General features: G+C 45.3%; 1 protein-coding gene across 1 annotated transcript in view; it reads right to left on the bottom strand.

Annotated features, from left to right (window-relative positions):
• LOC149337659 (ATP-binding cassette sub-family C member 3-like) overlaps positions 1 to 13,339 on the bottom strand; it is a 215,614-nt gene that overhangs the window by 165,749 nt on the left and 36,526 nt on the right. The window contains exons 3-4 of the mRNA XM_089553474.1: positions 8,235 to 8,369; positions 6,350 to 6,490 (exon numbers count right to left, since the gene is read on the bottom strand). Of these exons, the coding sequence (XP_089409600.1) occupies positions 6,350 to 6,490; positions 8,235 to 8,369 (276 nt within the window). The remainder of the gene's footprint in view (positions 1 to 6,349; positions 6,491 to 8,234; positions 8,370 to 13,339) is intronic.

Here is a 13,339-nt window from a genome sequence, read left to right as displayed (position 1 = left end):
CAGGAACTTAAGGACCAATAAATATTAATTACAGCTGTTACTTTGGAGAAGTTATTAACCGGAATATTCCAGTGCGAGAGGAGAACTGGCAGTAAGGTCACTGAATAAATAAAAAAAAATATGCGTGCAATACCGAGGTGGAGTGGCAGCTGCTTATTGAAATGTTGTTGTGCAGAGGCTTTACCAGACTAATGTGTGCTTAAAAAGAGTTTTCTCGCCCCCTTCTTGCTCGGAGAAAAGCCGACGGTGCTGACAGCATAACATGACGCGAAAAGTGCATTTAAGGAGCCCGGGTGCATTTTTTATTAAGATGCTTTGCTTCGCTTTCATGTTCACGTTCACTCCACCAGGATAATTCTCCGGCAGAAATTTTTCCAGTGCATTTCATGGGAGCTGGCTCACCGGGAATCAACATTTACTTTCACTATCTTTCCATGTTTTCTTCCCGTCTTGTGATTTGAAGTGCGCTCCAAGCCTAGAGCTTCCTGACTGGCGCTATCCACAGAAACGTTGTTGTAGATGTAATCAGGTCAGCATTTTTTTTCGTAATCAATACGAGTCTTACATCCAAGGTAAAAGAAGTCTGCATTTGTCTTTCTGCAGCCTCGGGGAGAGGACAAAAGTACCACCCACCCGCTGGTTCCCAACCAGCCCGATAGCTAAAGGGCTGCCCATCATCATCATCATCATCATCGTCAACCTGACTACACCCACTGCAGGGCAAAGGCCTCTCCCGTGTATCGCCAATCAACCCTGTCCTTTTTCCATCTGCGGCCACCGTATCCCCGCCAACTTCTTAAAGGTGCCCTGAACGTAATCTGAACTCGCCTTTTTGCCATGGGAACTCGATCTACACGTTCCGAGCATTCTTAGAAAGACATGCTTTACGCAAGAAGCGTACTGGCGCTAGAAGACGGAGGCAACACATATAAGACTGAACTGGTGCCATCTTCCAATTAAGTTTATTTATGGAAAAAAAACCGCTTAATAACCACACGAGCAGGCAAAAAGATAAAAGCAAAATAGATACAGGGTGATTAAACAAAGACAGACGTGCCAAAAGGACAAAAGCAGTGATTATACGCTGCGGATGGTGATTATTTTTGCACTGCCTAACCATTATTACTTTGTTCGAGGTGCAAACGTGTGACCGCTTGCAGGGAGCAGAAAGCACCACATTGATCTTATACCTGCTGGCCACTTTCTTCGGGTTGTGCGAAAGCCGATGAATATAGGGAATCGCCACCGTGGTTGTTTTTCTTTATCCTTGATTTTTTTACCCTGTTCACCCTTCAACGTCCGCTTGCGCTTCTTCACCAGGTCCTCACTAATACTAGTGATGAGGTGTTCTGGATACCTGGCGTGATGAATGCGTTCAGCTTGCGCATCAAAGCTCTGTGCCACCTCATGCTCACAGGATTTATCCAATGCTGCATTCAGGCATGTCGCAGCGATTCCCGGCTTGATTAGCCTGGAATGTGCACTACTAAAAGGCAGTAGCTCTTTGCACGATCTGGGGTTGTAGGACCAACAAACATTGCAGTCCTGCGTAAACACAAGTTTGAAGTCAAGAAACTGCAGGCTGTTGTTGTAGGGAACTAAAAACGTGAAAAGAAGACCTTTAGATTCAATGCTGAAAATGGTTTGGTTTATTGGGGTTTAACGTCCCGAAGCAACTAAGGCTATGAGGGACACCGTAGTGAAGGGCTCCGCATCGCACAGCACATCGGCCTCTAGAATTGAAGATGTTGACAATGTCTTCAAAGATGGCGCTTGGTTTTGAACCTACGTGATCGGTTAGCACAATTAGGCAGTCATCCACATATGTGAATACCCCAACAACGTTAGAGGCTAATAAAAGCCGGTCACTAACAAGTTTTTCAACGCACGATAATTAATTGTTCCTCAGTATAGGTGAAATGTGTTTGAAAAAAAAAACTGCAGTCGAGGAAAGGTAAAATTCTAAAAGCGTCAAGAAATCATCACTGGTAATACCTGTCTCGTCCTGAAATGACAGTTCGCCCATGCATGCGATCTTCTCATCGATAGAAATTAACATTTCGGTATCCGGTATGGAATAACACAGGTCAGTAACATCTATCGTAAAAGCCGACTGTGCTCGAGGCAACCCAATTCTAAGTTCTTGAACTACCTCATTAGAGCTGCGGATAAGAAAGGGGTCGTCGAGAGGTAGGGGCTTTAAATGTCGCTGAAGAAAACGGCCTTCGCAGAGCTGCCAGGACCCTTTCTCTGAAACAATCGTGCGTAGGCGGCACTCATGCTTATGATACTTGCCCGCAAAGGAAACATCCAGGAACTCCCTGTCAGCATCATTCACCAGTTTCTTGAGCGGATCCAAATTCATATCAGTTAACAACTTCACTGTGATGTTCTTATCCTTGGCTGGATTAAACTTCACTGCTACGAAATGCTCCTGCAGAGCTTCAGCTGCTTTCTCTTTAAATAGCTTCTCGGGAAGGACAATAAAGCCACCTTCCTTGTCTTGTGTGTTTTGTCCGTCTTTTAGCGCCACCACGCTTCTTGTGCAAACCATGTCATGCTAACGCCAACTAGCTCAAATCAAATTCTTGCTGGAACGTATTCTTAGAACATTCTAATTTTTGACCTGTGCGGCTGATTTCCCTAATTTAAACAGGATTAACGTCCGGCTCCCGCATTTTTTTTACGACAATTCAGTCGCCTAACCATATTTCAGATACTTTATCAGCATTCCACCCCCCACGATGACTTCCTTAAAAGCTTCCTGGATATTTCTAAGTGTCATTGCTAAAGAAATACTTTCAAAACATGTGTTTAGCTTGAACGTTTTTAACTTTGGTTACAGAACAGAATCGACTTCCGACAAAAATAAACCTTCACCACTGCATATTTGCGACGTTGTACTTCGTCATCTGTATCGCGGTTTCACAGTTTATGAGGTGTCGAAGAAAGGTAAGCCACGTAATTTGTATTGTGCAGGATCCTATTTGTTATTATAAATGTGAGGCCCCAGTGTGAACAGATTTTCTGAGATGGCACAGATGATTAGAAGAAGGAGTTGATGGGCTACTTAGTACTCGATGATGAGTAGAGAGCGCAAGGCCCAGCGAGAAAAGGACATAAACGTTTGTATGTGAAGCACGTGTGTGTGTGCGCGCATGTGCGTGCCCGTTTGTGTGTGTGTATGTGTGTGCGTGCGTGCTTGCTTGCGTGTGTGTGTGTGCGTGTGCGCGCGTGCTTGCTTGCGTGTGTGTGTGTGTGTGTGTGTGTGTGTGTGTGTGTGTGTGTGTGTGTGTGTGTGTGTGTGTGTGTGTGTGTGTGTGTGTGTGTGTGGGCGCGCGCGTGAAACATGTGTTAGTTGCTCTGCTCTTTTGTTGTGCCTTGGTGTCTGCGCAGATGACTCTTAATTACGCTGATGACTATGGAACAAAAGTTTCGCTGTTCTCCCACTCCCCCTGTTGTTGTAATGACCCGAAGGTCACAGCTAAAAAATAGAGAAATCAGCCACCGCAGCCACCACCCTCATGCAGCTGTCCCTATAGTCCGGAGACTGGAAATGGCTTCTCAGCCAATCCTGCTGTTTTTCAAAAAGCTCAGGCAAGCACGTCCGTGACCTTGGCACTCTATCCGACACGTCCCCATGAGCGAGATACAGCTGGAGCCACGCACAGTGCCGCCAGCTGCGGTATATTTTTTGGGGGGAATGTTCGAATATCCTGGCAGGTGCGTGTGAGAGTTAATGGAGTCGTGTTTGCGCATGCAACTTTGGCTTGAAAGGCGACTCATGAGCAGATGTACGGCGTACGGGGGGAGTAAAAGAGTCAAAAAAGGATAGCACATTTTATACACCCCCCGAGACGGAATAACAACGCGTGGCGCTGCAGTACAAGAACACACCGATAACAAGAGTGCTAGGCCCTTCCCACAATTCAATCGAAGGGGAGTACAGCGGACAGTAATAGCCTGCTATAGTTGTATTTGTAATTTTTTTCGCTGAAAGGCTTCTTACGACAGAACTAATAAAATGCACATCGCTGTTGACGAGGACTGTTCTAAAAGAAATTCCATATGCTGAGTCCTGCACGGTCGACCAACTTCCAAGTTAGCAGAGTGGCACTCCACCGCTTGGTAAGCGGCACGATGACAAAATTTGCTTCGTGAAGACCTCTCCTTCCTGCGAACGTGGCAATGTCCACGCTGTAAAACCGCAGCGCCGCGCTCTGCAATCTCGCCCTTCTTTTTGCCCGCCACTCTCAATAATCTTGCTAAAGTGGTAGCCTTTCTCATTTTCTCAGCTCACTGCTGAGTTTCGCGACATTGCCGGTGACCTCCACAATGCGCCACGGTGATGCGCGGCAATAACTTCTCAAGGTGGTTATCTTTGGTCGGCAGCTCTAGTCAGTGTACTCTTACAAAGCCGGTGATCCCTCCAGTGAAGGAGATGAGCGTGGTAGTTTACACCAGAACGCCACAAGTTGTGACCCACAATACTCACACGGGATACGCGGTGCTTACTGGAGACGTACGCAATATCGATGCGATCACTTTTTCTGCAAGAAATCTGAATGAAGCGTTTTATGCGCTTATGACTGTGTACGGTTGTACTCGTACTTTTTTCCTTTCTTAATTTTTTTCATGCATTTATGCATATTTTAAAACTGCCGTTTGAATTTGACTTTTGTCTGTCGTTTACCATTTTGGTTTTTATTTAACAAGTTTTCCTTCAGCCCCGCTGCTACCATTGTAAGCGGAACATGGTGCTTGTCCAGCTGCCTTCTTTGCAGCTTTTCCCTCTCATTTTCAACCACAACCTTGTACCTCTTTCTTTGTGGAAATAAATCAAATCAAATAAATCAAACATGATCGCCAAGTTGCAGTCCCCCAAGAAAGCCACGCGCCTTGCTTTTAGCACGCTACGACTAGGACCTGGAGAGAGGCGCCGACAACCGAGCGGCAACAGTCACCGTTACAACGTGCAACAAGGGTGCTAGCCCCATGGCAGCCAGGCTAAACAAGAAGTCTTAAAGATCATCTAAAGACTCATGTCACCAAGTGCCATGATTTTACTACACCAAATAACGAAGCTTGGGTCCGACCTAAGCTAGCAGCCCGCCATGCTGTATCTGTATCTTACCGGTATCTTGCTGTATCTTAACGGTACTCACCTATGGGGCAGAAACGTAGAAGCTAACAAAGAGAGTTCAGCTCAAGTTACGGACAACATAGCGAGCTATGGAAAGTGGAAAGAAGAATGATAGGTGCAAGGTTAAGGGATCGGAAGTGGGCGGAGTGGATGAGCGAACAAACGCTGTTTAATGACATCCTAGTCGAAATTAAGAGGAAGAAATAGACTTTGGCAGGGCATGTAATGTGAAGGCAAGATAACCGCTGGTCCTTAAGGACAACGGAGTGGTTTCCCAGAGAAGGCAAGCGTAGCAGGGGCCGGCAGAAAGTTGAGTGGGCGGATGAGATTAAGAAATTTGCGGGAATACGATGGTCGCAACTGGCGAAGGACAGGGTTAATTGGAGAGACGTGGGAGAGGCCTTTGCTCTGCAGTGGGCGTAGTCAGGATGATTACAATAATGATAATGAAGATTGACCCAATCACCGTCAAACGTAATCTCCCCGCCAGCCCCTTCCCTTCTCTAGCAAGTAAGCCTTAGTGCCAGTCTCATTTTTTTAACGAACTACTCACTTACTCAAAACATCCATTATACTGAAATGTATTATTTGCTCTCATACCGCAGCTAACTCTTACACATCCATGTTACTCATTCGTAACCGTCTTGTTAATCTTTTTCCACTCGCCACTGTAGGACTTGTGCGAGAAACTGTTCTTCAATAAAACTGAGCAGTGGGCTGTCTGGTTCATCTTGAGAAAAACAGCGATTGCAGACAAAGAACCAGAACGAGAAGGACATACAACTGCGTTGTTGTGTTGTGTGCAGCGCAGTTGTGTGTCCTCGTTCTGGTCCTTTCTCTGCAAGCGATGTTTTTCTCAAGATGTACCCCAACCAACTCGCCCAGCGACACACCTTGCTGTCTGGTTCACCATATTATCGAAACTGGTGACAGTAGCGTGGGTGTCAGTTTGTGGGACAGTATCCATGTTATAAGCCTTGCCAGGTTTCATCCGTCTGCGATCGTGTTTGTGCTGCTTTGCTTTGAGTAACTGTTAGTCTGCCGGTGTGCCAGAGGTGCGAACAAATGCCTGCGCACGTTATATTCAAGCAGGCCACGGAAAGAAACAAGTTCAGGCAGTACGTTAGTGCGTCCGGTTACGTTGTAAAGCTCGAGAATCGGAATGTGTTTCATGAATAATAAAAGCTGCCAAGATGTTGCACGTACTTCCTGTTGGGTTAGAGCTGTGGACTGAAGAAAAGCGTCCAGCACACATCCTGTGGAGAGCAGCCCAAGGAGAGCCGCTGCGAAAGCCGACGGCGGAAGGCATCGCCGCCAGCGACGCCACACAATGGCGGGCAGCAGCACCTGCGATGTGAACGGAGGAAAACTGCGCACGTGAGTGTCTTGAATGACTAAATCTCATTATTGGTAGCCAACGACAGTGCAGTTTATTTTTGTGGCTGCAGAATTAGTGCATGGTAGGTGGCGAGTGCAATTGCTGGCATGTGCGCCATTTCTAAATACGAATTACGCAGATTAGAGAAAGGTGTTTGAAAACGACCTCCGTGGGCACTTAATGAATCTTCTCCCGTGAAATATGGGGAAAGCTAGTGCATAGCTATTTGTTTACTTTTTTGTGTATTTTGGTAGTTGGAGCAATGGTACTGTTGTGTGCCGATTGGCGGGACTCTGCTATTTTATTGCTCGTTTGTTGGTCACATAACTGATCTGAGGCCAACTCAGACTGTGCTACGCCATTATCCTCAGCCCCTTTTAGGCAAGCATCTAAGAAACTAATAAAAAAATAAAGTGCAAAATCGTGTAAATTAGTATTGTGGAATCAGCGAACGTTGTGCAAAAGTGCGCTTTTCATCCATGCATAAAAAGAATTATCGCTCTGCATTCTGAGCAGCTGCTGTTTCGCTTTTTAGCCAAGGGCTGTCGATTTTGTTCATCCCGTGTGCGTGTCTAATTTCTAACATAGAATTCCAGCGGCGTTCGGAGTAGCACCTGACAGTGCGCCCCTGTCTAATTCGGCGTGGATCCTATAAAAGCTGTCTAGTTCCGGCTGTTTTCCAGGATGTTGATCAGGTGTCCGTGAAACATTTGGACGTTGGAGCGGGAGATCTAAAAGAAAGAATGGGAGAGCAATCCACGAGCCGTAGAGTTTACTTTTCCGGTAATAAAGGAATACTTAATAGCATGCATCCATCGGCAGCCTTACGGCTGCTGCTGCTGCTGCCAAAAAAAAAAAAGCTGTGCAGCCTTCACAGAAACTTCGTAAGCAAAGACAATTTCTCGCTGATCCCGGGTTCGGAACCGGAAAAACCGCATGCCCGCGACATTCACTTTACGAACTGAGAGCCGCATGGCTTCACCTGAGTGGGTTCTAGGGAGTAATTATTCTATTTTTGCAAATGTACTCTTCCTAAGGGATTCGCGTAAAACATTAGATTGACTTGCTTCGTCTTACCCCTGGTATGTGTCTGTAAAGGATTTTCTAATTCTAAAACTTGACAACTTTAATGGTTTGCGAAACTATCTAGGCATGTCATCAGATGCGAATATTTTTGACATGCAGATATTTCACAGTTAGAACGTTAGGTGCTCCATGCGACAGCTCCATGATTTAAATTGTGCGCAAAAGTTGAATGCGATTGTAATTTTTGTTTAAAAAAAATTAATTGTAAGTACAGACAAATGAAACAGGAAGTCCTGAAGATAAATGTATCAACCCACAGAGTCATAGCACTTCCACATTAGCGCTGCTACCAAGAGAAACAAATTAACGCCTTTAACTTACGAGAAGAGAGCGGTGGGATATCATGTCACCTAGAATTCTCACACAGATCTGAATTGGACCTTCGGACGGATTACTCATAGAATAAGTAAAGGTAGGTTGAGTTACAAAGAGGCCTTCATTACTGGTATGAGACGGCGGTAGTGTACAGATGTCTACAAATGCCCTGCCGTAATTTTTAATCTGGGCCACAGCATAACTAGTTTCTACCCTAAAATAGTATCATTCTATGGCGCTGGAGGGGAATTTTGGGCTCATTATAGGCCGCTTTTGCATTGCTTTCCCTGGCACTGAGCAGATCGAACGTACAAGACAGACTGCCATGGCGAAGTCCGACCCCGCTTTCCGGAGCGTGGATGTACTCAGGAATTCGCAGTTCTCGACGCATTCGAGGGCCAAGCCGCACTTCACCAAGACCAAGACACCAGAGACCATCAGCAGCACCTGCGTGGTAGAGGCAGTATGTTTAAATGTCACCATGTGAAAAACAGTGCTGTCAAATAATTTTTAAAGGACTAAAACCAAATAAGAAGCGTTAATAATTTCTTGTGTATGACACAGGCCCCTTGTGTGAACCTACCTGCGGCCCAATGCTGTGATTCCTGCCCGAAGGCCTGCTTTCTAACACGAGAGTGTACAAGCATTTTGAAATGTCTCTTGGGCTACCACTTTGTTATGAGAGAAAAGTAACAAGAACAACATAAATCACTTATGCAGCGGCAGTAGATACATGTAAAGCCTCCGAGCTCTCAAGAACATTAAAGGGACTATGCCATAAATTAATCGAGAGATAGCGACTCCAGCAATCGTCGCCCCAGCGCAATAATTTTTGAGCTAGCATCAATAAATACGAAGATATAGACGATTAAAAACTGCGCTTCTCTTCTCCCCCCTCAACTCGTACACGCGGGGCACCAGAAAAAATTAAAGAAAACATCTCTGGGGCTGGGCCCCGCCCATGAATACGTCATTCGCTGACGTTCGGTTTGGCATTTCCGGTTGTCGCACCCAGCACCACAGCAGCAGCGTCTCTGGCGTCTGGCTCCGGAACTCCAGATAGAAACAGGCTGCAGAGGTAAATTGAAACCGTAAGCGCGAATCCAATGCCCTGGCAGCCGCTTGCCCGAGGTGTCGCGCAGCGGCACGAGCAGACAATTTTCACGGCTACCGGAAGCGTGCCTGTGACGTCGTGGCTGCGGTGGCTTTAGCGAATGACAGCGTGGGGTTGCCTGCCGGCGTAGCGGGACTGGTGACGTCTACTTTCAAGATTTTAGTTTCAACATTGGTCACTACGTGGACACCAATCGGCCTGCGAATTTATAAAAGCACGGTTTTTAAAAATTCCGAACACATTGCCGGCCCCGTTCCGAGGACTCATAGTGAATGCTTCTTAGACTCATTTGTAAGCATATAAAATATTTGCCAGTGGCTTTTATTTCGTTGCACAGTCGCTTTAAATTGGCTATAAACCTCAACATGACGACTCAGTAGTTAGGAAAACCCATTTTATATGCATGTGTGGTATGCCCAGTGAAAAAAAAAGCTTTCAGGCTAGAAAATAGAGTGATAGTACAGGTGGGGCCGTCAGGGGCCCCACCTGTACGATCACTCTATTTTCTAGCCTGAAAGCTTTTTTCAGAACCGCTTTTTTCAGAACTATCAGAACCGCCTCGTGAAGGGCGAGAGGGAAGCTTTGTAAAAAATTCCTAAAAGGTCGGAAAGGCGCCAAAATAAAACATATGCTGTGTATTCTATGCTATGGCGTGTTTTGTTGTCAAGCGGGCACAGAGAGCGTTGTCATCAAGCACTGATTTCCTCCCTAGATTCGCTGTAGCTGCTTTTCGCGCCTTCACTCGCGCTCCAGCCATTCTACGGTGATGCACAGGGAGGCGAGCGTCAACTTTGCACACTTCTTGCGCGCTCACCCAAAGTGCCTCACGATACACCTCACTTCGTAAGTTAACTTCTGCCTCAGCCTTCGATGCGGCACACTTTTTAGTGCAATAGCACTTGTAGACGTCATTCCCCGCATTACTCAGAAAACTGAACGAGTAATGCGTTGAATGGCGTATATATATATATATTGTAACGGCCTCTATTGGCAGTTGTGAAGGCCAGTTAGAGGTGGTTAGTATATATATATATATATATATATATATATATATATATATATATATATATATATATATATATATATATATATATATATATATATATATATATATATATATATATATAAACGTAATTCGGTTGACACACGGTAGAAAAACAACTACTTTATTCTAACGTTTCGACCAGGGTCTGGCCTTCGTCAGACTCTGACGAAGGCCAGACCCTGGTCGAAACGTTAGAATAAAGTTGTTGTTTTTCTACCGTGTGTCAACCGAATTACGTTTATGTTCTACCGGATCCATCCGATCTTCACCCCCTTCTTATATATATATATGCTTCTTTTTCTCTGAAATTGCGGAGCTGATCAATGCCATTATAAGACTTTGATTAATCTGTCGCTTAAAGGCTATTAAATATACAGCCGAAGAAAAATAACTTAGCCGCCGATGGGATCAGAACCCACAACTTCCAGTTTCGCGTCCGGTGCTCCGCCAGCTAAGGTACAGGGGCGGCTGAACAATCTGCTGCTTTCGGGACTATTTGTTTTACGCATAAGCGATGCTTGATGGTCTAACAAAATGCCCACTGCTCTCGGCCGTGGTGATCTTAAAGCGGACGAACATTCGAGATACGGGTTGGAATCAGTTCCGCCTTTCTCCGATCATTGAAGATAAACCTGGTCGAGCATGAACAAAGAAACACTAAAAAGCTTTGCGCCTATATATATAATAAATAATCAAAAATCTACACTGTCGATGCACCTAACCATATTCGCGCTTACGTACGTTAAACCATTTCAACTTGTAGCACAATGTATGCAAACAGACACGAAACGATAAACCAAGACTAGTGGCGCAATGTGGTTGTCAGGACCAGAACCCTTACTGTAAACACATCGAAGCTCCTCTTGAGCCTAGTGGCGGCAGAATGTCACTCTAAATAAAAAATAAAGCAAATTTAAGATTTGTTCGTTTTCTTACAGGTGAAGTGAAACAAAGCAAAAGACCGGTACCCGATTTATTTCCAGTAAACGCCCTGAAAATGACAGCAACAACGCCGAATCCAATCCGACGCGAGCGCTCCTGCTTCGAAGCATGTTTGTCGCCAGAGAATTTTTCAGGCCGCAGAAATCGGTCCTGACTGATCGATCTCGCTGCGCGCTTTCCTCCCTTGTCGGCGAAAAAGCGGCCGAATCCGCTTCACTCCCCGGATTTCTGGGTAAGGGCGAACGGGCCCTAAAACGATGCGCAACTGCCCCTCGATCGCAGATGCGGTGGGGCTTGTGCGACATAGGTCGCTCTTAGCACCAATCACGAACTATCACCTGCCACAGTATGCAATAAAAAATCCGTCGTTCGATCGAAACGTCCAGTCAAATAAATATGCTTCCTTATATATATATATATATATATATATATATATATATATATATATATATATATATATATATATATATATATATATATATATAGGGAAGGGGAATGAGGGGGTCGTTATAAGTATGAGAGAAGCTAACAGCCACAGAAACGAAGGGACACTGGGGATTTTAATTAATTTATTTATTTTGTGGCGTTGATCAATTTAGAATATAACTGAATATGTTATCGCTTAAAGCTAATTGATTAGACGAGCAGAAGAAAAAACAACCACATGCCGCCTGTGGGTATCGAACCCACGACCTCCGAATTAAGCGTCTGGTGCTCTACAAACTGAGCTGCGGCGACGGCTGTCGAATCTGCTGCTTTCGGGGGTATTTATGTTTACAAGTGACCTAGCCTTGAGAGTTTATATCGGATTAAAGGTTAGTCACCAGAAATTGAAAAACTTAAAAGGATTTAATTCACGACGTTTCGGGTGCAGGGCCAGCTTTTTTCGATGTGTATTAAAGCATTCGAAACACGTAGCTTTTACAGTGTGCGCGAGGTATAGGATACCTCACGCGTGCTACCTCACGGAGGATACCTCACGGAGGTCGTGGGTTCGGATCCCACCGGCGGCATGTGGTTGTTTTTTCTTCTGCTTTTCTAATCAATTAGCTTTAAGCGACAACATATTCAGTAATATTCTTACTTGATCTACACCACAAAAAAATTAATTAAAAAATCCCCTGTGCTCCTTCGTTTCTGTGGCTGTTGGCTTCTCTCATATTTATAACGAGCCCGTCATCCTCTTCCCTTGTTTGCTTACGGCCAATGTTATTCTTACGGTCTATGCGGGCTGATGGCTGTTTTTTTTTTCTCGAACGAGTCTTTGTATGCTTTAGCATAAAACGGTGCGCTGCCCACTAATCACTGCTCTTGCGCAGGTAAACAAGAAAAAGCTGCCAGTGGTGCTCGACAGCTTTGTGCGCCCACTACGACTGTGAAAGAGGCCGCGTCCCTCTCTGCATCCAGTGCTTTGCACCGTTTCACAAAGGAAACTAGCGGCTTCGAGGCTCAGAGATACAAAGGTTCAATGACAGTTTAGACGACACTTCGTTTAGTATAAATTTTTTTATCATTCCGTCATTGGAGTACGGAGTTATTTTTCCCTCCCTTTTTTAGAGGTGCTACTGGGCTCAGGAACCTATTTGACCCACTTCTTTGAGCACCGCTAATTGATGTGGTAGTTTGGGAATGGTGCATAAAGTATTTTTTTGCGCTTCCAAATACACGTTGCCACAATTTAACAGATTTTTTTTTATGTCCGGCATATGCTGGATGATGGCACGCATTTAGCGGCTACATTTTCATTTCACACTGCACTCAGATTTTTCTCCTTCCGCCCTAACCACGAGAAAACGACTACCGCAACTGCGTGCCTATCACTTGCGCGTGCAGGCATTCAGCAGTTTGTGGCTGCCTTAACAATCTGTAAAATAAAGGCCCCTAGCATGCAGCGCATACACACAACAGCATTAATCCAATCAAAATGTAAAAGACTCCGTCGAAGTGAGGGGACTAATCCTTTCGCAGCCACAGTCGAGAAGAAGTCGTACGGTTTCAATGCAGCTAAACCGAGTAAACATGCGAAAGCTTTTGTTCAGCCTAGTTGGCACACGGTATCGCTTTGCTGGGTCTTCGGTACGTCTGGTGACGATATTAGACTCAGGTTACGCTCTGATCTGGTTAAGCCGATCTGATATGCGTGTGCCGCTGATGGAGGTTGCTGAAGACAACTTGGAATGCAGAGCGCGAGACTGTGTTGCAGCTTTACACAAGGCGTAATCCGCTGCGCCGATAGCACAGTGTTCTCGTGCAGTGGCCACCGAAGCTGATCTGTTCGGGCCGCCGCGGGTTAGATTCCCAGTAGCGGCAATATTT

Source organism: Amblyomma mixtum, chromosome 7 (genome assembly GCF_055824585.1).
Source record: "Amblyomma mixtum isolate Tamu chromosome 7, ASM5582458v1, whole genome shotgun sequence".
NCBI classification, from domain to species: domain Eukaryota; kingdom Metazoa; phylum Arthropoda; class Arachnida; order Ixodida; family Ixodidae; genus Amblyomma; species Amblyomma mixtum.
This window is presented reverse-complemented; position numbering and strand designations above follow the sequence as displayed.